The sequence below is a fragment of the Taudactylus pleione genome, unplaced genomic scaffold, assembly GCF_031769625.1.
Source record: "Taudactylus pleione unplaced genomic scaffold, aTauple2 ptg000253l, whole genome shotgun sequence".
Taxonomy (NCBI): domain Eukaryota; kingdom Metazoa; phylum Chordata; class Amphibia; order Anura; family Myobatrachidae; genus Taudactylus; species Taudactylus pleione.
In genome coordinates this window covers 2449753-2477682 of record NW_028284655.1, presented here as the reverse complement: position 1 = coordinate 2477682, position 27930 = coordinate 2449753, and the positions used below count along the sequence as shown (strand labels likewise).

Genomic DNA, 27930 nt, shown 5'->3' with positions numbered 1-27930 from the left:
AAATGTTTCAAGACTTAATTTACATCCATTGCTGCAGAAGAGCTGTAAGTTCTTGTTCCTCTTTTTTAAGTACAACTCTGAAATTTACATTATTTTTCAGTTTTTGCTAAGCTGAACCTTTAAAAAAAAAGTTAATCTTCTAGCAGCTTACAGCTTACCTTCGTACCATTTTAGATTATTCCCTGGACTTGAGTTGCTTAGATTTCAATAAAAACTAAAATAATGGGGGTGTTCTAAAACTTTTGCCCACTAGTGTAAACCTGTGTCTGCTAAACACAGCGCAGTGAACCATCAACGCATTCCCTGGTTTATCACATGGTTTGTTACTGAGGTATCCGTATACTCATACTTGGAAGCTGCATCAAGGACAAAGCACAGCCTGTGTTAGAATTTATAGTTTTGTTCAGAGATGGGAAATATCTGGATTTGCTTTGAGAGATATATATATATTTTGGTAATTAAATGGCAGTCATAGAACTATACAGTCCATCTGAGGAAGGGCAGGAGGCTGCTACGCATCAGATAAGCTCTACATTTCTATAAACAAGCACGTCAATTTCCTCTCAAGCCAGAGAGTTTAAAGCGTCAGACGGCCGTCTTCACATTATCACAGCAGCAAAGTCTCATGAGACTTAAGAACTCAGAAGTCTTGCGAATGTGAGAGATCCCCGCAGCACCACGTCGGCATGTGGGGTTCACACCCACACACACAAGTCAAGGAGGAAACCGGGGACTACCATAGTCCCCCCCCCAAAAAAAGGAATCATCACCAACCAGCACTCCCAAGGACCAGGTTGAGAGCGGGGGGAAGGAGGACTTTCAGACACTGTTCCTAAGACAATCAGTGGGTAAGAAGGTGCTACACAAAGGAGCGGGACGCTGCCCTCTGAGACACGGGTCACTTCAAAGACTTATTTACCCACCAAAATTCACTGCCGCCTGGCAGTACACTTGATTTCTGGCAATCATTATTCTCTGCCACTGTGGAAGTACATTGCGCTCTACCTTAATATTACTTACCTTGCAGTATTTTAGTTATACTTACATTCATGATCTATTCTTAACTTCTAGCTAGCACTGACCATATATAGTAATGTTTTTGGTTTATTAAATTTGTGTCACTCGTGTGTATACATTATAAGGTGCCGTATTTGGGTCATTAGTATAGATTTACCCCTATTTTCATTGTACTCACCAGAATATATTAATGCATTAAACCATCCACACTTTTACCTCTAGAGCACAGATACATTTTAGGTTTTCCTATGCGATACCAGAAACAAGAATCCATCTGTTCCTGCAGCTAGCGCTAACATATCCTGAACTGGTGAGCGCGAGTCTAAACTATCCCATATCTATAAAGCCATATAGGACTGTACTTGGCACAGGAAAGTAATACATTAACTGCACACATCCTGTAGTGTTGTAGCAGAGTTTATTTCAAACATGGCCTCCCCTGCAGAAAAGCCAGCTGGACACATGCAACAGGAATAGTAGAGTGGATATATTGGAGCAGGATGGGGAAAGGTGGTGAAAAAGAGAAAAGGAAAGAAAAAGCAAGAATAAGCAAAAAAAAGAAGGATGTGGGGAAAGGAACGAGGTGGGGAAAAAGGAAACACACATACACACACCCACACTACAATGCAGAATAGCAGTGTGCCTGCTACAATGCTGCAGTAATATAATTACAGACATTAAAACCGGTGGGATATCCGCCATAACCCCTCCCCCAAACCACCATGTAGCTTTGGTACAGTCATATTAAGCCCCTCCCACCCAGTCAACCACTTCAGGCTCCTCCTTCACATAGGAAGGGGGCAGTCACATATCGATCTGAAAATTAACGGATAATGCATTAAAACTGCATCTATAGACCCATTTATGAACAGTCCTGAAGACAAGTAGGGCATTGATCGTCTACTCTGTAGCTGAGCAATGCATTGCAAATACTTCCTGCGTGAGATCTCCATGGTAAACCGTGCACCACTCCTTACTCTGCAATTGTCTCACTTCCACGTGCGCTTCTCTCCTGTAGCCCCAGCCAACAAGAGCAATGCTGCTCCTGCTCCTCTTTTCACATGCACTGTTCCAGTCTCCCATCTTTGTGGGCTCTTTACAGAAAATGCCCAAAATGTTCAACAACTTACTTCTGTGACCACCTACACAGAGGGAACCATGGAGCCTCAGTCCTGATGGGTTTTAAGTCCAAAGCTTTCTCTCACTCCCTCCTCTTGTGCCAAGTGGGATCACCATATCAAAGCCATGGTAGGTGCATCCACTTCATCCTGAGCCAATAGAGGCTAGTTATGAGAACCGCTTCTCCCTTATTGTTACGTCTTTGTGGTGGAAGCACCAAAAAAAAAATAATCAGTTTAAAAAATCTACCATCACCTTAAGCAGATACACTAACAAGTTGATATCTTCACAGGATATTAACTTCTAGCAGCACACCTACCCTCAACAGGTCTCCTGAGGATACCCTTCCCCCTGCTGAGCATATGTTGCAAAAGTCCTGCTTTTAACAGAGGTGTATGGACCTTTTCCATACCAACAGCTGGAGGCCATTAAATAGTCTTCATGAAGAGAGTCTTAGATGCAACAGTATGTTAGGAATCCATTTCTATTTCCACTTGGGACAGACCACATGATGTTGTGTACGAATTTGCTAAAAATAAAAAGGACCTTGACACATTCCTCCACTTCCCCAGTAGACTAGGAACGTCTAGTCTTAGTCATCAGATGAAGAAAATGTGGATGATCCTCTTCAGTTTATTTTGTGTTTGCTCTGAATATCCTTTAAATACACCTGGTGTTTTGTTGACGAAAGGTCTCTCACCTGTAATGATCTTGTGGTCGTGAGGATGTCCTCATTTGAGAAAGCAGTTAGAAGGATATGCTGGTGTGGTGGGACAGGCGGGGGTGGGGGGAAATAAAAACTGATATTCTGATTGTGGATCCATTCAACTACCCCACAAAAGGTGTATAAGAAATGAGGTGGTTATGGAGTGACTATGAATATGTCAAACACTCTCTAAAAAATAAATATATATCTCCCCTATCATGATACAGCTCTGCCTTTCCATGAACAAATAGGCTTCCATGTCTTGCATCAGGTCACCGAAGCAGAGTTCATGAAACCTATCATAGGACGCATTGCACACAAGCGGTGGCACGCTCAGACCTACATGCTTCCACATGAAGTAACCAGTGTTTTGATAGGAGCCTACAACTCTGATGCAGAGTCTCTGATAAAGGAGAGCGGTAATGTGCTGACTGAAGACATCTCATAATATAAAAGGGACTCCTCATCCCTGTACTGGGGCAGTATGAAAGGGTAAAAGAGGGCATCTCCAACAGAAGAAATAATGAGGGAGCGGGAACGGACCTTCCCCTGCCAGGAAAATGTTCATAAGAATCCCCCATACACCACATAATACACGATTATCCAAATTTGAGTCTCAAAGCCGCATCCAAAGATCATGTTGGGGAGGGGACAGACCTCCCCTCCCGAGCCAGATGCTACCTGCCAAAAAAGGGGAGGTTTTGAGGGCTGAGGAGAGTGCTGCTTCTTGGAGACTCTGTCTGAGCCATGACATCCTGAAACCAGGAGGCTACATCCACCTCCTGGGTCTCATACCGACGCAAGAACGGGTGCTCCTAGAATAGAAGCGAGAGGGAATGGTTACAATAATGAAAGATTGGCTGGTGAAAGCTGAGATTAAGAACATGACGATAAAGAGAGACAAAAATGAAAATAGAAGTACAGATATTAAACAGAAAGAAATATGCAACAAGGGTTCACATGAAGAGACAGTGATGGGGCAAGTGTGGCGAGTAGTCCTAGACCTTGCTCGTATTCCAGCGGTGTCTTTAAAGGTAAAACCTAGTTTTAATTGACTAGTTCAAACAAGTTAGCCTCTCTAAAGTGATAAACTTGAGGGTATATTTACTAAAGTGCAGGTTTATAGAAGTGGAGATGTTGCCCACAGCAACCACTCAAATGCTAGCTATTTATTTCTAGAAGGTGCTAGATAAATAAGTAGAATTTGATTTGCTATGGGCAATATCTCCACTTCTATAAACCCGCACTTTAGTAAATATACCCCCTGGAGACAAGACCACTCATCTACTTACCAGAAGCTTATTGTACTTTGGCCTCTTTCTGTGATCCTTAGTGAGACTGCAGACAGAAATCAAGAGAGACAATTAGTATCATTAGTATAAAAGGTGGGGCCAATGAGGATAGGCTGTTTGTTTGTGAACACTGGCTCAGCACAAGATGGCTGCCACCAATGGGTGTAACCAACTGGTACATTTAGAACAGATATGAGGAAGAGGAAAAAAATATATATATATTCTATTCCCTGCTGAACAGCTATAGGAGCAGAGGGTATGTGTAACCTTACTGAATATGTTGCCTCCTTCTCATTTAGATAAAATATACAAGGGAAAATGGGGTCCTGGATCATGGTTCACTGGCTGCGAAAAAGCCTCTTAAAATGGATAAAAAGATAGATAGGGTGACAAACCAGGACTTCTGGTGAAACTGGAAAAAGCATAGTGCCGGTAGTCTCGGCTCATGTTTGCAAATAAAAGAAAAGGGGGGGGGGGGGGGGGGGTGTCATAATCCTTCAGCAGGAAAGGGAAATATACCATTTGTAACTTACCAGTCCTTAACAAAAGACTGGAAAAGAGAAGAAAACCCCATATTGTGAGGGAGAACTGGGGGCTCCTCTTGGAGGACTTTGGTGAGAACTTCAAAATCGGTCTTGCAGTTTTTGTAAGGGAACTGTCCTGTCGCCAACTCCACCTGAGAGAGAACAAGCAGACTGGAGTAAAATACCACAGGCGTCCAATAGGAACGAAGACATGAGTTGATAGACATTCGTGGACTACACAATGGTCTCCGGAGTGAGTCCAGATAAGGCATTAGACAGCGCCTGAAGATTGTGCAGGGGTTTGCGGGGTCATTAACTTACCAATGAGATTCCAAGGCTCCAGACATCTGCTCGGATGTCATAGTCTGGTTTGGTTGGATCCGGAGGGTCAATTCTCTCAGGCTGAGGAAAACAAGAAACACTTTATTGGAATCTGCCACAGAGTTGCTCATAACTACCTGCCGACCTTACAGCCCCCTTCCCTCTCACCGCCATATAAGCAGCACATCCTGCACTCCTGGTTTTGGCCTTGGAATCCACAAGTCGACCACTTATTCCAAAGTCACATAGTTTTATCTGTCCATTGGCATCCAGCAGTATGTTGGAGGGCTTCACGTCCCTGTGTATAACACCGTGCTTCTCTTTCAAATAATATAAAGCATTCACAATCTATGACGACAAGAGAGAATTCAGCGTGATGGGACAATTTCACCTCACATGACCATAAAGATCTATTTTCCTGCTTTCTCTCTCACACAATCAATTTATTCACCGCTGAAAACCCCCGATCATTTATACCACTCACCGCTACAGTCATCTTTCCCAGAATGCTCTCTGGGATGGGCCCCTGGATCCTCTTCTTCAGTTTTTCTGCACACGTACCCATCAGCTCCATGGCTATGAACACGTCTGTCTACAGAGATAGGACACATACGGAGTCAGATGTTGCAAGGTCAAGGGTTGTCGCGTATCATCTGGTCTGACCAATCGCCAAAACATTTCAATCAAATACTTAAAAGAGAGATAAAATACTGGCAATCTAAGTGTCACCAATACAAAAGCCTTTTAGCTATTTCACTTTTTTTCTATATCCATATCAAGTAGACCAGGGGATAAATATACTAAACTAAACTATGGTTTGTCAAAGCAGCATCTATTGCCGTTGCCACTGCGGATTAGTAAATCCGCCCCCAGGTTGGGGCATCCTGTAGTACTCCGGTGCACGTTGGAACATCTAGTTAAAGCTAGAAAGTAAATAGAAGGTTAAAAATGGGAGGGGGCAAAACTGGTGTAGTGTGACATGATCCATAACGGGACAGAATTTAAAAAAAAAATAAAAAAATTTGGAAAATAATCTATATACTGTAATAAAAGTACTCACATTTGTGATAAAAGTGCCGTAACACTGAACAATGTATGGACAGTCATGACTCTTCAGCACAACATCTAAATCCATAAGGATCCGTTTGTTCTCCTCCTTGTTACCAGAACGTCGCATTTGCTGGAAACCAATGACAGACACATCATTACAATCTACTTCCTCTAGCGGTGGTCACATGATCTGCAAAATACTCCAACCGAAAAATATGAAAGAGTCACTGAATCTACAACTACAGGGATAGTCACAAATGTTATGTAAAATGCATCCATCTTCTGGCAAAACTGTATAGTATGGAGTATGTAATATCAGTAATCCTCCATTACAGGATCTGACCGGTACCATACGTATTGTTTAATAGTCTAACAAAGAGGAAGCCTGTTACGGTTAGGCTAAATCCACAGAGAGACAAAACTATACAAAACTCAATTTTTCCTGCCAGCTAAAAAATTTCTAAAAAATAAAAGAAATGGTGCAGAGAGCCCATACTTTCCGCTGTACGAGAGAGGTCAACAGACAGTAATTTTGTTTTACCTTCAAGCATTACCAGTGGCTAAGAGAGGCACCATTTACTATACAGATTGGACACAATAACTGACTCCCAGTCATCAGATTGAACTAATGAATTAGTTCAATGTATTAAATTACTGGACACAAATGCTTAGGACTTATAGAACAGTTGAACTAAGGTTTTCTCAATTTTATCGACAATCGACTGGCCTGAACCATCAAGACAAGCAACAGTACTTAAGAGGTCTTCCTATCCTTATCTACTGGATCTATTGATCTAGTATACTGGCTGCTATAGACGGAGGACCGAAAACAGGTGACAGCTGGAATAGCCTAACATCAAACAGGACACTTTAATGGTGGCATCCCTTCATATGTGGTAAGATGATCAAAGACTCAACTAACTGGTGGCGCCCATGAAAGAGAAGTGGTGAAAAGGACTTTATTGTCCAGATTCGCTTCTGCACTACCCATCCACCATGGCTAAGAGCGCCTCCAGTTGTTTCAAACTGTACTTTTGATAACATAGATAAAGTATAGTCAAGACCTGGGGCTCCAGTCTAGTCCCCGGTGCCATCTTCTACCATAGAGTTTATACAACTAGAACAAAGTCAGGTGGAATTGACAATGGTTAGGGATGTACTCCTGTCCCTTGGTGGCCCGTCTCCTCATTAAAGCTATTCCCCACTTCTGTGGTGGTGCAGACCTAGTGTTGGGTTCATTTGACTTGGAATTACAAGAGACATAAGATGGTCTTCCTATAGGATATCCTCAGAGGGCATCTTCTTCAGACTCCCCTTAAGTTTTTCTTATGTTAATGTAAGAACATACATGCTCTATTTCAGGGGTTATGACAAATTATCCAAATATTGCCACCCGACGGCTACGCCACTCTTTGACTCCCTCTCATTACTGTAAGAAATAAATAATATAAATATATATATATATAAATATATATATATATATATATATATATAATATATGAGATACGGTAAGAACTTACCCTTGTTATCTCTATTTCTACGAAGTCCATAGGGTTCCACAGGATACCTTGGGGTATAGGCGATGGCGGCAGACATCCAGGCACCACAGAGTTAAATTTTCAGCCTCCCAGGATGCACTGGGGTCCCTCTCCTATACCCCGCCCCCGAGCCTCAGGCCACTCAGTTTCGTAACAAGCCATAGGCAGGAGCAGGAGCAAAAAAGAGAGAGAAGACAGTCTGGAACACACAAGAATCACATTCTCACCAGAAGGAGACGGAGAAACCGGTGACCAGATCAAAGCCCATCTGCAGTACAGGTGCGACAGGGCGGGAGTCCTGTGGAACCCTATGGACTTCGTAGAAATAGAGATAACAAGGGTAAGTTCTTACCATATCTCATATTTTCTACTTCAGGGTCCATAGGGTATCCACAGGATACCATGGGGATGTCCCAAAGCAGTATCCTTTAAGGGTGGGGACGCTCCTGTGCTGTAAGGAGAATCCGCCGCCGAAAGGAAGCATCCTGAGAGGCGAAGGTATCAAAAGCATAATACCTTACCAAAAATATGGACAGATGACCACGTGGCTGCCAATCACCGCTGAAGCGCCACGTCGAGCTGTCCACGAAGGACCCACAGACCTAGTGGAAGAGCTTTAATAGAGGATGGAACAGGAAGACCTGTGAATCCATCCTGCCAAAGTTAGCGTAGTGGTAGGCCAACCCTTTTTTATGGAAACCAGAAAGGACAAAACCGAGAGTCTGATTTCCTAAATGGACTGGTACGGTCAACTTAAATTCTTACCGCCCGTACCACAGCCAAATAGGCCTCACCAGCAGACAGGACTGGGGAAGTAAAGGCAAGCACTGCCCTGTTCCTAGGAAAGATGAGAAAAAGGGAGGTCTACATGACAGAGCCTCCCATTCTGAGATCCTACTGGCCAAATTAAGAGCCAGAAGGAATACAGTCCTAGCCGTAGGCCATTTGAAATCCACTGAGCCCAGTGGATCAAATGGCGGTCCTCAGAGAGCCCTAAGGACCACAGCCAAATCCCAAGGAGCCACAGGTGGAACAAAGGGATGCTGAATATAACGTACACCCTGCACAAAGGTGCGGACATCAGGAAGAGTAGCAATCCTACACTGAAACCATACTAACAGGGCAGAAACCTGCACCTTGAGGTAAGCAAGGCGAAGACCATTATCTAAGCCCACCTGTAGGAAAGCCAACCTCTGGATATCCGGAATACCCGAGGAGCCTAGCCTCTAGGGCGACACCTGAAAGAAAGTATACCATACCTAATGGTAAATTCTTGCAGATAAAAACTTCCGAGCTCTTAGCATGGACAGAGCCCCTGTTAACTATAGAGCTGGAAAAACTCCTAGACCTTAAGAGGGCAGTCTCCACCACAGACAACCCAGGTCTGGGGATCAGCCAGGATCCTGAGACAACAGGTCCAGGCGTAGAGGCAACAGCTTCGGAGTGTTAACTGAGAGGCTCCGAAGATCTGAGTAATAGTGCCATCTGGCCTACGCTGGAGCTATCAGCAGGAGCGTGCCTCCTTCTTGCTATTACTGGAGGAAGAAGGGATAACGGAGGGACGAGGTACACAACTTGGAAGGTCCACTGGACCTGCCTACGTCTATCAGAAGAGTCTCATCTCTGAAAGGCTCCACTTGTTCACCAGAAGATTGAACACCTCCTGATAAAGAGGACATTTCCCTGAATGCACATCTTGACGGCTGAGAAAGCCCGCTTTCCATCTGAGGATTCCTGAATGAACACTGCCGATGACGGCAGGGATATAGCCTTCCACCCAAGCCAGAATTCGGGACACCACTGTTAGTGTCGCCTGACTTCGGGAACCTCCTAGGTGGTTTACATAAGCCATCATGATGGCGTTGTCAGACTGTACCTGCACGGTATTTTCGTGGAGGACCTGTCCTGCATGCTGGAGAACCCTGAATACTGCTCAGAGTTCTCAGATGTTTATGGGAAGCGCAAAAACTACTGGTGTCCACCTGCCCTGGAACAAGTGTGGACCCGTCATGCTTCCCAGCCACGGATACTGGCGTCCGTCGTCAGAAGGACCCTGTCCGCAATCCCAAAGGGGGTGCCCCTTGTTTAGGTGAGCTTTCTGCAGCCACCAGGCCAGAGAGAGACAAACCTCCGGGGAAAGCCTATTGACTTTATCCTATGGGGCAACGCATCCCATCCGGAGAGGATCAAGTTCTTTAGAGTGAAGCTGGGTACTCTCCACCATGTCGAACAGCGACATCCTGGAACCCAGGAACCACATTGCCAAGTGAATAGACACTCGGCGACTCTGCAGGCAACTGCGTACCTTTGCCTGTAATGCAGAGATCTTTTCCTCAATCACAAAGATCCTCAGATGTTGGGATATGGAGCATCCTCTGTGAAGAATCAGAGAGGACCATTTCCAGTTTATCAGTCAGCCCTAACGTAGCAACACAGATATTGTCCGTTGCATATGCCACTGAAGTATCTCTGGAGACCGTGTAACAACAGGAGGTCACTCAGATAGGGTAACAAGCGGACCCCCTGCATCCGCAGGTGGGCTGCCATAACTACCATGACCCTGGTAAACCGTGAGGCGCGGAGGCCAGACCAAGGGGCAATGCCAGAAACTGGAAATGCTTATCGACCACTGCAAACCTGAGGAAAACACTGGTGTGCTAAGAAAAGAGGGATATTCAGGTAGTCACCCTGAATATATCCAACGACACCACAAAATTCCCAGGCTCCATTGAATGATGGAATGCAGGGTCCCCCTCCCGAACCGAGGAACCCTTAAGAATTTGTTGAAGGATTCGAGGTTGAGAATGTCCTGGTAAGACCCATTAGGTGTCTGTACCAGAAAGAGGATGGAGTAATACCTCGTTCCCCTTTGGGGCAACGGAATAGGTACTATAACTCCTGCCTGGAGCATAGAGTGTAACACCCTCAAAAATTACAGGGCCTAGTCCTGAATTGACAGAAGACCTGTAACAAAAAACCTTCTGGGAGGCTTTTACCGGGAGGAAAGGACATACCTTCAAGAAAATACTTCTCTTACCCCAGTGTCCGTGGTGGTCAGACACCAGCACTGGGCGAACTGGAGAAGCCGGCCTCCAACTCTGGGGGCTCCCGAGAGGAGGCCCGTCCCGTGAGGCTGAAGGCTTATAGTCCAACCTGGGAGTAGGACGTCTTGTACTCCAAGCCTGTTCTTATGGCTGAGCAGATTTCCTGGCTACTGACTGTCTTGGAAAGCTGTATTTTAGACTTACCCTGGCCTCACAGGGCCGAAAAGACAAAGTCCCAGACCCTGATGGGACTGTAGCCGATGGCAGACACGCAGACGTAGCTGCTGCCTGCAGGGCCACAATTGCGTCCAGACGAGGGCCAAACAGGACTTGTCCCGTAAAAGGCAAAGCATTCCAAATGGAATCTGCGTCCGCTTTCCAAGAGAGCAACCACAGGGAGCGGCAAGCCGCTACTGCTGCCGAGATTCTGGAAAGGAGTAGGCTATATGTAAGACCGTCTCATTATGAACGTGGCAAAGTCTCTGAGAATTTGCCACTATCCACCTGCTCTGCTGGAGAGTCAGTGTGCAGAGATCCAGTTACCTACTCAGTGTTCCATGGCTCTGGCCCCCCAGCACACGGCCATAGCCGGCCTGGAAGCCCCTCCAGCAAGGGAATAATGGATTTTAGATATATTTGCACCTTGCAATCTGGAACCTCCTTCAAAGAGGACCTGGAGGGCATGGGCAACGTAGCACTCCTCACTAGGCGTGTAACATGAGAATCTACCCGTAAAGGTAACTCCCATTCGGAAATGTAATTATCCGCAAAAGGGGTATGCAAAACGTCAACCGTTTTTGAGGCTGGAACCGTCCTCTAAAATGATCCACCTGACCAGATAGAGGAATTACAGTGGCAACACCCTTATCCTTAAAGAAGGCATATTTGGATTTAGCCACGGGGGATATGTAATAACCAAAGCCGCACTGCCCGTAGAAGGCCAGGTATATAGACTTTAGACCCAGACTACGCCTCCTTTGCACTAAGGGGCTCGTGTCTGAAAAAGTCAATAATGTCACCGTCATCAGACGTCATGTCTTTACCCGTCTGAGACCCGAAAGGCCGTTTAGAAGGCCGAAATGGTGACTCCCCCTGTAAAACGTCCATCAGGTGCTATACCATTTGGACAATAAATTCACCCACACAGGCTCCTGCGAGACCTGGGGGGGGCGAAAAACAGGATACACTGGGGTACCATCAACTGTCCAGGGACCCCTGCATGTGATGAGACCACCACAGGCTGCGATAACCCCTTGGGGAAACGCAGGGGGCGTTGCCCACAAAGGCTGTAAGCATCTTAGCCAGCCGAGGGCGGTCCCCTTTTTTGGGCAGGCACAGTGACAAAAATGGGGCGTGATATATAATACAACATGCCCTCCATAAACCCTCAGCGTCTACATATCCCTCCGCTAACTGCACATGATATCAGTACATTATAGCTGGAAGAGGATATCCTCGTTCACTTTCCGACATGAGGAGTGTGAACGGAGCGTATGTGACCTCCCACACAGAAAAACCACGTTTACTGTGAGGTAATAAACACCCTGCGACACTGCACCGCAAGGGCTGTAGCAGAAGAACAGGGATAGGAAAAGGTTGACAGTCAGAAATGAAAGTACAGGCAAACAGCGCTAGTATTTAAGTCACATACAATGCACAGATAACATCCTGCATTACAGGCACTGCAATCAACTACACAGACCAGAGCCTGGTAGGAAACAGTGCTGCATACACTGACCTTAATTGAAGGAGAGGTATGCGGGGGACCCGGACCGCAATGGCATCTGTATCAGCTTCCAGCAGCGTTTGCCATCCCCAGCACATGTAGTGAGAAAATGGCCACCGAGGAGCAGAGAGAAGGCAGGGCCCGGGGGAGGAGCGCTGACACAGCCCGCTCAGACCGCTGTGGAATGGCACTGTGCAGCGGGGGAGACGCCGGCTGTGAGACAGGGAAGGCGTTCTCCCCTGGCGTGCTATCAACCCCTGGGACGCCGCGCTGTACCGCACATGCTACGGCCCGCTGTCCCTGGTGGTCTAGTGGAAGGCGCAGGATCAGTACCTGGCCCCACGCGCAGCCGGTCCCCAGGGAGCCCCCTGCCTGGGGACCAAACACTACTGTGTTACCGGCGGGTGCCCACCGCGGGACCTCGCCGCCTACCTTGTTCTCCGTGCAGCCGGCCACAGTCCAGGTAGCCGGGGATCACCGCTAGCTGTGACCCCAGCTACCTACCAGCATCCCCGGATCGGTACCGGCGTTCTGGTACCAGCGGGGTGTAGGAGTGACAGCATGGACGTCAATACTGACTGTCCTATGCTGGAGCACTCTAGTTGTGCAGCCACAGCTGCGAAGAAATATTCAGGGGCCTTCAAAAGACCCCCCTCTGTACGGTGCGACTGGTCCGGCCAGGCACCTACGAAAACTGAGTGGCCTGAGGCTCGGGGGCGAGGTATAGGAGAGGGACCCCAGTGCATCCTGGGAGGCTGAAAATTTAACTCTGTGGTGCCTGGATGTCTGCCGCCATCGCCTATACCCCAAGGTATCCTGTGGATACCCTATGGACCCTGAAGTAGAAATTTTTTTTTAGGAGTTTTCTGTTCCAAGCTGTTGTATGGTGTAACTGCTCATCTACTCCAGTAGATCACTAGTCTACAGCCTCAAAAGATGTAATTTTGACATTCTGTTGGGTATATTTTAATTTGAACCTCTTTCTCTCTGAGATCTCCTTACAGCACTTGTACTCACCCCGATGAGGCCTGTAAGATAGACTTTTATTTTCACTGTTAAATCAGTTATTATGAAGTAACCGACTCAGTGACATCACTTGTGGACAGTCATTACTGAGATGTCGTTTTGCTTGGTTCATGGGTCCTAATGTTGTTTGGATGATGGCTACAAGTGACCAGTAATTCTTAAGTCCAGTCTGATCTCAGCATTACACTTAGGGTATGGCCTACATGGTAAATACGCTTTTTAACTCCTTAGTACCCAAATGTTTAATGGCAGTGCCCATATGTCACATTGCCTTCACCCCTCTCCAACCTGGCCATGGAAGACAGAACAGAACAGAATAGCGAATAACATCTAGATCAGGTCTGGCCAACCTGTGGCTTCCCAGCATGTCCTGCCACAGTTTTGTTATTAGGGAATGCTACAACTCTGGCAGTGCATGCTGGGATGTGTAGTTTCACAACTTCTGGAAAGCCACAGGTTGACCAGTTCTGAGCTAGAACATCTATGATAGGTGACCAGACTGTAGTACAAAGTTTCATGGGAATACAGCAATGCATTAACTGTTTCACTGCACGCTTGGATCAAAATGTGTCCAAAGTTACTACTTAAAACATCCCCAGTCACCTTAACAGCAATGATATGGCCAGTCTTCTTAAATCTCATCTTCCAGACCTGTCCACAAGTCCCACTGCCGATTTCCCCCAAATTCTCCAGATCATTAATGTCCGCCTGGTACTTCTGAGTGTAAGAACATCACAAGTCAGATGAGATCCCCACTGCTGAATCCCATGCTCCACAAATGGCCCATTACCCCTTTTCTGATTAATGTCCTGTATCTACCACTAGTCTAGCACATGATCATCTCATTATATAAATGAGGGTCATGTGACTGCTACAGATTCATCTCGTCATATGTACTTCACTGCTCTATTACATGATCCTGCATCCCATAACTGTCCTGTTACCTATAAAGATCCTGCATCCTACAACTGCCCTGAAAATATAAAATGACCTATACCATGACCCTGTATCCGAAAGCTTACACTGACCCTTCAAAGGAGAACTAGACTTCATTTATCCTCTCTGTATTACTTCACCTTGTAACTGCCCAGTATCTATGACTGATCGATTATATTCACCCTTCACCACACAAAAGCCCATTATATATTATAACACTTTAATACCGATCCCCTCTTACTATAACCTGACTTTTTCCTTGCTTTATTACATGACTCAGTATCCTATAACTGTTCTGTATAGAGCCTTCTCCATACAACTGACCAGTACCTATCCATTCTCTTTTAAACTGGCCACCTCATAACATAACCATTGCTTCCCCTACTCTATTATATGAGCCAGTATCCTATTGTATTTATAACTGATCTATTACACATACCCATCTCTCTATAACAGTGCTTTATTTTTCACTTGTATAACTATCTCTGCTGTATTACATGTACCCCATACCCTGTAACTATCCTATTACATTAACCCCTCGCTTGTAACTCTCCTATATCTAACAATGGATCATCCTACATGTTAGTTTACATTGATAATGCTTAATGTCTACTTCAGCCATATCTCACCTGCCCCTCGATTAAAAGAAACCCAGTCTGTTTAATAATTTCTTGCAGCTTTAGATCAATTTCAGTGCTGAAAAAGAAAAAAATAACACGCTACATGACTAAAAATATATATATATATATATATATATATATATATATATATACACACACATACATATATACATATACACACACAAATGGGACACAAGACTGTCACTCATCCTATCCACTTAATAGTCAAGCAGCTTGCTTAATATATGCATACAAATCAATAGCATCCAAAAGGCACAGATAAAAAATTTAGATGTGTGGAATAAGGACAGAATGCGTTCCCATTGTGCCATCAGTATAAGTGTAACAACGAAAGTTGCTCCTCTCTACAGTCCTCTATATAACAATATCATACATATCAATTCAATGGGACAATATTATGAAAAATACATCAAATCTGTAGGTCGCTAATGAAACACAAAAGGTGTCACCATGCCTTTTAATAATATATTTGATAAAGCTATGCACATATTTGGAAATTGTTCCTTGTAACTGGCCACAAGGTGGCACTGTTACATTGCAGTTTACTGATTGCATACTAGCGCAAGTAATCGGCATGGTAACTTCCACTAGCAATTACACATAAAACATGCCCCCTCTACATAAAATGCTGGTCTTCCATACATATTTGCCTTAACAAAATAACAATGGGAAACAGGTGCAATACTAAAGTGAATAAAGGGAGTGTATAGTTGCTAAAATGGGTTGTCTGGTTAGAGCGGGGATGGGGAACCTCAGGCCCGGGGGCTGTATAAGGCCCCTGGAATCATTTGGTCTGGCCCTCGGAGCTTTATTCCTAGAATGACACCCTGCAGCCAGAATCTATGCAGCAATGCCACCTGGAGCATCACGTAGGAAGCTTCAGACGGTCACACAGCTGACCTTACAGCTCCCCGAAGCATCCTCAGGACGCTCCGGGCATTGCTGTAATCACCGGCTAATGTGGCCCCGTCCCCGTGTGACATCGCACGGAGGGGTCGTGGCCTGCACGGCCCCGTGAATAATATTTTATAAATCAAAATGGCCCTTAGCAGAAAAAAGGTTCCTCACCCCTGGGTTAGAGTAATCCTTTTCAATCCCCTGCCCACTCCATTATAAACCTGCAGGCCACTCAGCTCACTGGTGTGTAGACATGTATTACTAATACAAGGTATGATTTGGAAGGGAAAGAATTAAATTAAATTAGTGTTTTAACCCTGTTTTTTTTTTTTTTTTTTTTAAATGTTGACTGTGCAAGTTATGTACAGGTGGTATCACAGTCTGTATCTTCATACTGGCTTCTAGGCGTCTTTGGTTCTCTTCGGTTCGCACTTTTGGGTCCTTTGCCCCAAACACCTGTCTCAATGAATCACTAGAGCAAGTTCGGCAGTTTCATCCCCACCCAGGCTGCAATGAATTAACTGCAGCATAATCCGATTTATTGATACCACTTTCAGATAGAAAAATGGCAAAAAACCCGGATTTTTTCCTATTTGCGTACCGGGTTGTTTTGCCATTTCCTGCCTGTACCCCCCTTCAGACAGAAGAGCAAATTACCGGGTCCAACAATTCAACCCGGTAATTTGCTGTTTTACAAGTCTATTTCTTCTGTCTGAAAGGGTCAACCCAGGACTAAATTCCTATGTCTCCGACCCTGGTAAATTCCTGGGTCGAAGTCCCGGGAATTTAGACACGGGATGACCCTTTTAGACAGAAAAGGGTCCTGTGTAAATCACCAAATTACCAAGTTGAATTGTTTAACCCGGTAATTTGGTTTTCTGTCTGAAAGGGGTATTAGCGTCTTGTATGCTCTAACCACCTCTAACCTTGCCTGAGCACCAATGTTTCTTTCCTTTCTTACTGCAATAAACCGTGTAGGTGACAGGAGGGAACAATTTTTTTTTACTGGACACAGGTGTGTGTATATATGTATATGATGTGTGCAATTGCTTAGCTGACACCTTACGGAAACCTTGGAATGTTGGTCCGTCACTACGCGACAGATATCCGTATGCAGAAACATATCAGGTGTTAACATGCCATGGTCTCACCTCTCCAAGCTTCTCTGCGGCAGGTAGTTGGTTTGGGGTAAGTTCAGCATGTTTCGCGGCCGGACAGGCAATGAAGAGTGGTGGTGTGAGGGGTTGTCAGGACGAGCGTGTCCATCATTGGCAAGAGGGAGTTGTAAGGCTGCACAAAAAAAGTGGTAGATGGCAGTATGTAGAAAAGGGAGAAAGACTGGGGAAAATAGGTACAGTAAGCACCGAGCAACAGCAGTGTTCCATATTTACCCCTCTGTAAGTCACCTACTCCAGTGGCTTCTATCGCATTGTGCATTGGGAGCATCTTCTACACATCATGCCCCCAAACAGTATACTCTTCTGTTTTAGAAGCAGTTGCTCCCCCCTCTTCTGAGCTGTTACACTCCATGCAATGCACCCTGTCACCCCCATCGTATTACCAAACGCTTCAGGTTTGCACAAATATCTAATCTTTTCTTCTGTTTGTTAGGTTCTCCTGAGCTCATGCTCCATACAAAGCCTGCATGCCATGTCCACTCTGCATGCAACATTGCCCATCCCATGCACAAAGACAGGTGGGAAAGCGATGCCAAGCATGAGCAGAGAAAAGCAAGGAGAGATTATCGGTACAGAGAGGGCCAGGATGAGGAGGGGATACAGGAAAATAATAAAAACAAAGCAGTGGGTGCGTGTTAGGTAACATGGGAGGGGGGCGTTAGCTGGGCCTGGACAAAGTGAGGAGTTGAGAAGGACGATCCGGTACCTGCTCGCTGGGATGGAGCGGGCGTGGGGCTTAGAGTGATGAGAATAACTGGGGGAAAAAAAATAGGGGGACAAAAAAATAAATAAATCAACATAAAATACAGAGCAACCCAGGACATAAGAGACAACAGGATAAAGGAATAGAACAAAGGAGTCTCAATATGGAAAAATGAAAATAAACATGAGAACAGAGGGATGAGCAAAATGGGGAGGTACAATATGGAGAATGAACGACATAAGAATGTAGATGGGATGGATGATAAATGGTCAGAAGATAATGGGGACATGAAGACATGATGTTTCTCAAAAAGTTCCAATAAAATTAAAAGAACGTCAATTTCCTTCCCAGACCCACACATCAGATGACATATCTACCATACTCCAGTCTTATAATCATTGATAGTTTTTCCCTGTGTATTGCACTAATATTTCCCTGCTCCAACAATATTCACCTTACCGTCTCTTCCAAAATCATTGCCACCAACACAATCACATAAGCCCATTTGTTCTACTTCATTGCCAGCACAACATGGAGGCCGTTCTTCTCCTTATCAACACAGTCACTGCTTGCTTAACTTTTCAGTGCCATTTCTTGGATTGTCTCTCAGGGGCCAGCTCGATCCCAGGAGGCTCCTCTCATTCCCATGGGCCATATCGATCATTGGTGGGATGAATGAACATAATGGGGGCAATTCAATTGTTAGCGCTGGGCGTCTAATGGGCATCTATTTGAGCAATTTAATTGCTGTTACGATCAGACGCGTATTTTACATGCCCAAAAGGACGAGGTTTATTAGCGAAAAGTGTCTAACCCCATCTCTAAAGTCCTGGTTTGGGTGTTTAAACTAAGGACTTTTCACAAATTTTGATTCACACATCTGGAGGTTGCGAGAAAAAAATGTGACTGCCGCGACTAATGGGCGTCTGATCGGAGCAGCACTTAAATTGCGACGCCCAAATAAACAATTGAATTCCCCAAAATGATTCTAAAGAAAATATATTACAGATTTTTGTGACTCGATTCAATTCTGCAAGTTGCTGAATAGCCTCGGGAGGGAGCTCCCGGAGCTATTAGATCCAGAGTGCTGTGGGTGAGAGGAGAAATCCGACAAAAGTGTAGCGCAGTACTAAGACTCGGAGCCGGAACTTTAGTCGGAGAATGCCGGTTCTTGCGACTAAACACCCAGGTTAAGTCACGAGAACAGGCATTCTCCGACTTTAACTGGCAACTGCCGGACCAAATATCATTAGCAATTGAATAGCTCCAGGAGCTCCCTCCCGAGGCTATTCAACATTACACTTAATTGAATCAAGCCCATGGTGCTTCCGACCTACCATACAGAAGAGTATAATGGAATTCCACACGTTTGCAGTGCCTATATCTTCTGTAGCGGAATATGGCGTAAACAGTGAACAGATTATCAGAACACTGTGGACAAGTATATATATATTCTTTATACCTCACAAATTCCAACATTAGTAGCATCATATTTCGTTTCTCAACATAATTGTTCTTTAACAGAGCAACGCCATCCTTTCCTTTTTGCCACTGACTTTGCGACCCACTTCATATCCCGTTTCCTCTGCTTTCAAGGTCTCTCTTATTCTTAAAAATACCACCCTTGACCCTAACACGCTTTATAATTACCTGCCCATCTCTCTACTCCCCTTTGCCTCCAAGATCCTCCAGTGAATTGTCTACAACCACCTCAATGCCTTTCTTTCCTACCATTCACTGCTTGACCCCTCCAGTCTTGTTTTTGTCCTCTCTACTGAAACTGCCCTCACTAAAGTCAGTAATGACCTCCATGCTGCAAGCTATGGGCCACTACTCTCTGCTCATTCTCCATGACCTTTCTGCTCCTTTTGACACTGTGGACAACACTCTTCTCCTGCAAATCCATCACTCCCTTCATCTACGTGACACTGCCCTCTCCTGGCTGTCGTTCTACCTCCCTGGACGTTCTTTCTCTGTCTCCTCTCATTCCCACTTCCACTTAAAGTAGGTGTTTTCCAAGGTTGACCACGATATGCTCCTGCAAATCCTTCACTTCTTTGGTCTGCATGACACAGCCCTCTCCAGACTGTCCTCCTACCTCTTTGACTGCTCTTTATCCGTTTCTTCTCATGACTCTACCTCCCCCCACTTCCACTACCAGTTGGTGTCCCCAAAGGCTCTGTTCCTGGTCCCCTTCTATTCTCCCTATGCGAGTTAATTAGCTCTTTTGGACTCCAATATCATCTTTATGTTGATGAGACGCAGATATACCTCTCCTCCTCACTCATGTGTCTGTTTCTTTGCTATTTCCTCTGTTATTTCCCAGTGCTTTCTTAAACTTCATATATCTAATCCTGGCCACACACACAGCGATATTTTACCCATTCTGGCCGATTCCGACACATTGGAACGACAGATCGTTTAAAATATGGCCAAATCGTGAGAAACTCGTGAGTCCCCACTCACGATCATGATGCGATTCCCCGCTGGTCGCACCTCGCATCTTCAGATCTGCCGTGCTGTAGGGCAGATCTGCCAATCTGGGATACAAATGCACTGGAGAAATGTCTGGCAGCACGATAGATCATTTGAAGATTGGACACTGCAAACACCAAATTGTGTGCAGAGCTGCCGAGGAGAGTTTTCAAGGGAAATCATGCAAGATGTCAGATCGTGAGCACATCGCCATGTCTGTGGCCAGCTTAAGACTGAGCTGATCGTCCCTTTCTCTTGAGACCCATCTCATCCGATTTCACTTTCCATCAACAACCTCACTATTTCATCTATCCCTCAAGTCCGCAGTCTTTGTTTTCCTTGACTCCAACCTCTCCTTTAACAAACACCCACTTCCATCCACTGATCGTCATCTCTAGACTGGACTACTGCAACCTCCTGTTATCTGGCCTCCCTGTTTCCCACCTCTCTCCACAACAATCTGTTCTCAATGCTTCAGCTAGGTTCATACCACTCTCCAAACAAACTGCTTGTCTCCACCCTTCACTGGCTCTTTCCCTTCAGAATACAAGTTAAACTCCTCACACTCACCTATAAAGACCTCACCCAATCCACTGGCCCTACATTCCAATCTCATCTCCCTCCACACTCCTGGCTGTCCACTTCGCTCAGTCAATGACCATGACCCTCCTCCCAACTTTTAACCTCCTCCCACCTCCAAGATTTCACCTGCACTGCTCCTCATTACTGGAACTTTCTGAATCCCCCAAAGCTTTAAATAAGCTCTGAAAACACACTTCTTTATTAAAGCTTTCCGGCTCTCATCCAGACCCCGCCATGCTCCTCCCTCACTGTCTCTCCTCTGCATTACTTCTGTCCATCTGCCCCTGGTCTCCAGACTTTAAGGGGTAAATTTACTAAAGTGAGAGTTTCTGGAAGTGAAGATGTTGCCCATAGCAACCAATCATATTCTACTTAACATTTAACTAGCACCTTCTAGAAGATAATAGCTAGAATCTGATTGGTTGCTGTGGGCAACATTTCCACTCTCACTTTAGTAAATTTACCACTACATTTCACTAGCAGGGCCCTCATACCTCTTATGCTGCTCCCCTGCAGACATTGGCACCAAACTTGTAGGCTAAACAGGCAGCACTACCTCTGGGAACTCATATGAAACAATGTCTCAATAGCTTGCAGCACATGTTCTGTAAGTCTTTTGCATTTATTTCCCTTGTTGTATTTGTTTATGCTTCAGCATTTTGTAAAGCACTGTGGAACCCTTGTAGAGCCATATAAAGATAATAATAATACAGTTAACTCAAATAAATCTGTAGATAAATAATCAGTGATTCTTTTTTTCAATCAACGAAATCTGTATTACATATTTCAAAAGCCTCATATTCATAGTAAAAAAGGCCTGTTTTCACAGCCACATTTCGCTTTTATCAAGATGGAACTAGTGGAGGGCTGTTAATGGTGGGAACGCAGCACTTTTGGCCAAAGTAATCCCCCACCCACCCATTTGTAGACCATTTAACATTCTGCCCAGTACAGATTGCTCCGTTACACTAGCCTTCACCTTCCCACAGAATTAACTAAACCTACAGTAATAGCCAGAAGATTAATTAATTGACTTTAAATACAATTATCATATTGATGAGTAAGGAATTTTAAGCGTGGGCAGAGGGGGCATATAGTGCAGATGGAAAGGGTCATGTTGAATGGTCAGATGTCGCTGTGTGAAGACAGTCTACACCAGGGGTGGGGAACCTTTTTTCTGCCAAGGGCCATTTTGATATATATAACATTTGCGGGCCCGGTGCAGGCCACGCCCCCTCCGTGTGATGTCACATGGGGAGAGGCCACAATCGCCGATGAGTACAGCAGTGCCCAAAGCATCTGAGGATGCTCTGGGGAGCTGTAAGGGCAGCAGCATGACTTTCTGAAGCTTCCTAAGGACGCTCCAGGCGGCACTGCTACATAGATTCTGGCTGCAGGGTGCCATTTTAGGCACCCTGCTAGCCAGATGAGACTAGCAGAAAAAAGCTCAAAGGGCCAAACCAAATGATTCCGGGGGGGGCGACTTATACGGCCCCCGGGCCTGAGGTTCCCCATCCCTGGTCTACACCCATTCACTCCAAGAACTGGCTCACAAGCTTCCTCTCCATTTAATTCCTCTCACACGAATCTGGTTTCCATCACCTCTACTCCACAGAAACAGCACCAATTATATTTTCTCTGCCTAAGGTCAGTCTTTCTTATTCATTCTAACACTGAGGAACACGCATACTCTCCACTGGATTTCAAACATGTCCAGTTACACCTTTTCTGTTTCCTCCTCTTTCCAACAAGGCTCAGTCATAGGCCTTCTGCTCTTCTCAATGTACACCTTGCTTAGTGAGCTAAGCACACCCTTCAGTCTCCAGTATCACAATATCCCAACATTACCAAATGCCAAGCTCATCATTCTCTCCCTCTAGACTAGGGTGCCGTGAGAAGTTGTGAAGTGTGCAGCGGTGGTCAGAGCCGCCGGGCACATTTTGCAGTACAGCAGCCCGGGCTGTCGCTGAGCTCCTCTCTAGGAGACTCAGGCGCGCCCGGGCAGTGACGTGACATCAGAGGTCACGTATGTCGCTTTGGCCGCCGTCCTCCCTCTCGGCCAGAGCGCTTCCGTTCTCTACCGGCAGCCTTCCTGTCTGCCTGGACGCTCGCCCGCTGTTAACAGCTCTGCAAGTTTTACTGTAGGTTGACCAATTGTCATCATATTTTTCTGTGGGGGCCAGCCAATGTTTTATTTTATATTGTGGAGCAATGTGTGGGGGTTTTTTTGTTTGTTTCTGTGGGGTCCAGCCATGCATTTTTCTTTCTGTGGGGAATAATGTGGCATAGGTGTTTTCTGTGGGGAACATTCACAGCGCTTAACTTTTTCCACATTTTGTTATGTTACAGCCTTATTCCAAATGGAATAAATAACTTTTTGTCCTCAAAATTTTACACACAATACCCTATAATGACAACATGTAAAAAGTTTATTTTGGAGATTTTTACAAATGTAATAAAAAAATAAAATAAAATAAGAAATCACATGTACATAAGTATTCACAGCCTTTGCTCAATACTATGTTGATGCACCTTTGGCAGCAATTACAGCCTCAAGTCTTTTTGAATATGATGCCACAAGCTTGCACACTTATCTTTGGGCAGTTTCGCCCATTCCTCTTTGCAGCACCTCTCAAGCGCCATCAGGTTGGATGGGAAGCGTCGGTGCACAGCCATTTTCAGATCTCTCCAGAGATGTTCAATCGGATTCAAGTCTGGGCCACTCAAGGACATTCACAGAGTTGTCCTGAAGCCACTCCTTTGATATCTTGGCTGTGTGCTTAGGGTCGTTGTCCTGCTGAAAGATGAACCGTCGCCCCAGTCTGAGGTCAAGAGCAGGTTTTCATCCAGGTTGTCTCTGTACTTTGCTGCAATCATCTTTCCCCAGTTCCTGCTGCTGAAAAACATCCCCACAGCATGATGCTGCCACCACCATGCTTCACTGTAGGGATAATATTGGCCTGGTGATGAGCGGTGCCTGGTTTCCTCCAAACATAACGCCTGGCATTCATGACAAAGAGTTCAATCTTTGTCTCATCAGACCAGAGAATTTTGTTTCTCATGGTCTGAGAGTCCTTCAGGTGCATTTTGGCAAACTCCAGGTGGGCTGCCATGTGCTTTTTACTAAGGAGTGGCTTCGGTCTGGGCACTCTACCATACAGGCCTGATTGGTGGATTGCTGCAGAGATGGTTGTCCTTCTGGAAGGTTCTCCTCTCTCCACAGAGGAATACTGTAGCTCTGACAGAGTGACCATCAGGTTCTTGGTCACCTCCCTGACTAGGGCCCTTCTACCCCGATCACTCAGTTTAGACGGCCGGCCAACTCTAGGAAGAGTCCTGGTGGTTCCGAACTTCTTCCATTTACGGATGATGGAGGCCACTGTGCTCATTGGGACATTCAAAGCAGCAGATATTTTTCTGTACCCTTCCTGGTCTTCCAATCTGGTCTCGGAGGTCTACAGACAATTCCTTGTACTCCATGCTTGGTTTGTGCTCTGACATGCACTGTCAAGTGTGGGACCGTATATAGACAGCTGTATGCCTTTCAAAATCATGTCCAAATCAACTGAATTTACCACAGGTGGACTCCAATTAAGCTGTAGGAACATCTCAAGGATGATCAGTGGAAACAGGATGCACCTGAGCTTCATGGCAAAGGCTGTGAATACTTATGTACATGTTATTTCTTAGTTTTTTATTATTTTTTTTTTATAAAATTTGCAAAAAATCTCAAAAATTTTTTTTACACATTGTCATTATGGGGTATTGTGTGTAGAATTTGAGAACAAAAATGAATGTATTCCATTTTGGAATAAGGTTGTAACATAACAAAATGTGGAAAAAGTGAAGTGCTGTGAATACTTTCCGGATGCACTGTAGGCGTTTTCTGTGGGGAGCAATGTGGTATAGGTGTTTTCTGTGGGGAGCAATGTGGCATATTAAATATATGTTGATATTTGTTATTAAATATTATATTTGGTAAAAAAAAAATAAAAAAGGATGGTGTGCTTCGGCAATTTTAAAATCTTGTGTAGAGTGCCTAGAGTTGAAAAAGGTTGAAAATCACTGCTCTAGAACAATGCTTTTCAAACTTGGTCCTCAAGATACACTAACAATCTAGGTTTTAAGGATATCCATGATTGAGAACTGGTGACTTAAATAGTACCACAGTCATTTTGATTTAACCATCTGTGCTCAAGCATGGATATCCATAAAACCTGGACTGTACGTCTTGAGGAACAAGTTTGAGAAGCATTGTTGTAGAGCAGAGGTTCCCAAACTCAGCCATTACAGTCCATTGTTTGGGCACCTCTGCTCTAGAGTCAACAAACCTCTCCTCTCAGGTGAGAACATTGCATTCTCCTCTAGTTCCTCATGTCAGCTATCTGGGTGACAGACTCCTCTTTTACCTTCATTTCCCACATCCAGGCCCACCCAAAAGCCCCTCTCTCGCATCTTCGAATCATAAACACTACACTTCCTTAACCATGAAACTACAATAAAGCTCATTCAATCTCTCATTAGCCTTAACTACTGCAACATCCTCTTGTCTGGCCGTCCCATTCACTCCACACCCCCACTTCAATCCATCTCTTCCAGCCAGCTCTGCCAAGCTTTAAACTGGCTAGCTACTGCCTATAGAATCCAATGCAACTCCTCACCCCCCTCTACAAAGCCCTCAGCCCCCTATATCTGTATCCACACTGCCTCCTGCCCTCTCCGCTCTGCCAAGCAAGGGTACCTCAACTCCCCACATCACACTCTGCCTCCAAGTTGTGCCCCGTGTAACACCACACACATGGAACACACTCCCATATCCTCCACACCAGCCTTCAATGTTAAGGCTTAAACCGAATGGCACAGCCTTTCTATATACACATTCTTCCTCTGTCTCTCCCTTTCCCTTTAGATTGTAAGTTCTCATGAGCTAGCTAGGCCCTTCTTACTCATGTCTTCTTGTCTGCCCCCTTGTCCACCCATGCATCGTGTTTCTTGCCTCCTGCATGTTATTTGCGAAGCCTGTAAATAATATACCTTGTCTTCTGCACCTTTTGTACAGTATTACGCTTCTTCTATGTCCTGAAAATGCTGGACAACTGCTCTACATCTTGTAATATGGAATCTATCACACTGTATGGCAGTGCAGTTTTCAGTAGTGCCCTGTAGATGAGCAATAATAATAATATAGCTGATTAGTCTGTGGCTGGATGGCAGAGTCTTTTCTTCAGCTTCATTAACTAACCACAGGTCAAACTACTATGTTGGCTGTGTGAACACAACATGGTGGTTTCTCTGGCCTCATATCGGCACCTTTGGAAACAAAGGCCATTTGTAAGGACGCAGAGGATTTTATTTTTCCCACCATAAGCTAAACTGTAATGGGATTTTGCATTAATACCCTAGCAAAATCAAAGCTCTTTTATGACAAACATTCATACAATCAATTCTGGCCATTGTATCACCATAAAAAGGTCTGTGTGTATTATAGTCCTAAGAAAAGTGTGTAAGTACCATTGGCTCATGAACCTGTTGTGAAATGTCTTTACCAATTAACATGACTGAAATTATATGGTAGAACACCTTCATTCCACTGGACTCAGAGAACTTATGCCTTTTATAACCAATGTTTTACAACTATAAAAATGGCTTCCACTTAGGTAATGTCCCAATATAACCAGGGAGGTGGAGTCGGTAAATGAAAACCTTCGCCTCGGACTCCTATTTGTAAAATAGAGGAGTTGAAGGTTTGTTTATTGACTCTACAGGTCTGAATATAACACTCTTCAATAAAGTATTTTAATTTAAAGAGAGCCTAGCCAAAAGAGTTAGCATCAGGAACAAATCAGAACAGTCTATTTATACTACAAAGCACAACAGAACAGATCACCATAATATCCTGTCTAAATACTAGGAGCATGTGCTGGTCTCATCCCACAGACCGTAATAATCCAAACATAAGACCTAGATTTCAGTGGCCATTCAGTGATGTAGCAGCAAGAGTTTTTAAGTAGTCATTAAAGAAGTGCAACTACTGACTGTACATCTACTGACATCACTAGCAATGGCTCCTAAAAGCCAGACACCATCCGTAATGTTTTTCTTGAATTGGCTACCTGGCTCATAGGACTAAATACTTCCTCTATACAATAAACTAGATAAAGAAGTTTCAAAGTTCCTTATACAGATCTTATAGCATTTAGTAGTCTCTTTCAGCCAGACCGCAGAGCCCCCGGTCCAGGCAGCACCCCAGACCGCAGAGCCCCCGGTCCAGGCAGCACCCCAGACCGCAGAGCCCCCGGTCCAGGCAGCACCCCAGACCGCAGAGCCCCCGGTCCAGGCAGCACCCCAGACCGCAGAGCCCCCGGTCCAGGCAGCACCCCAGACCGCAGAGCCCCCGGTCCAGGCAGCACCCCAGACCGCAGAGCCCCCGGTCCAGGCAGCACCCCAGACCGCAGAGCCCCCGGTCCAGGCAGCACCCCAGACCGCAGAGCCCCCGGTCCAGGCAGCACCCCAGACCGCAGAGCCCCCGGTCCAGGCAGCACCCCAGACCGCAGAGCCCCCGGTCCAGGCAGCACCCCAGACCGCAGAGCCCCCGGTCCAGGCAGCACCCCAGACCGCAGTGCCCCAATCCAGGCAGCAGACCATACACGGTTCTCTCTGAAGTGCTTCTCTACTCCTCCTGCCAGCATATACCATCCTTTCCCTTCTATACAATTACTCTCTCCAGCAACTCGTTTTACACCAAGTGCCATAAGCCACATTTTAGAAGCCAATCAAGTCCCCTGTATAGGAGTCTCTCGGCCATTACCAGTCCTCCGGTCAGGCATCCTCTGCCCCCTCATAACACCCTGCAATCACCCTCTTCCCAGAGTTACAGGCAGCCCTTTATCACACAGCAGATTTGCCCCTATCACCTCTCCGGTATCAGGATCACCCCTCCCCCCACAGGGTTCCGTACACTCAGGCCACTCCATTCTCTCCTCCCCCCCTATCATCCTTACTAGGCCGGGCACGCTGCGGGCTGATCTCCAGCTCAATCCTCCGCCTCGCCTCCCTGTTCTCCTGCTTCAGCTTCGCCTCCAGACGGGAGAGTTTCTGTTCCAGGGAGGACGCCGCCATCTTTCCTCCGCGCACTAATAATAAACAAACAGCCCA

General features: G+C 45.5%; 1 protein-coding gene across 2 annotated transcripts; it reads right to left on the bottom strand.

The window, feature by feature from the left end:
- Positions 1–1418: 1418 nt before the first annotated feature.
- On the bottom strand, positions 1419–27930 carry MAP2K7 (mitogen-activated protein kinase kinase 7). Of its 2 annotated transcripts, XM_088480332.1 has the most exons (12): positions 27777–27930; positions 17722–17769; positions 16989–17127; positions 14929–14995; positions 13967–14080; positions 6040–6159; positions 5464–5571; positions 5148–5327; positions 4980–5060; positions 4668–4810; positions 4135–4180; positions 1419–3657 (listed from the first exon to the last, which is right to left on the bottom strand). In XM_088480332.1, the coding sequence occupies exons 1-12, from the start codon at positions 27892–27894 to the stop codon at positions 3520–3522; spliced, it is 1302 nt and encodes a 433-aa protein (XP_088336458.1). In that variant the 5' UTR covers positions 27895–27930; the 3' UTR covers positions 1419–3519. The 2 variants fall into 2 exon arrangements, with proteins under 2 accessions (XP_088336458.1, XP_088336459.1); XM_088480333.1 differs by lacking the exon at positions 17722–17769 and having other exon boundaries at positions 27777–27929.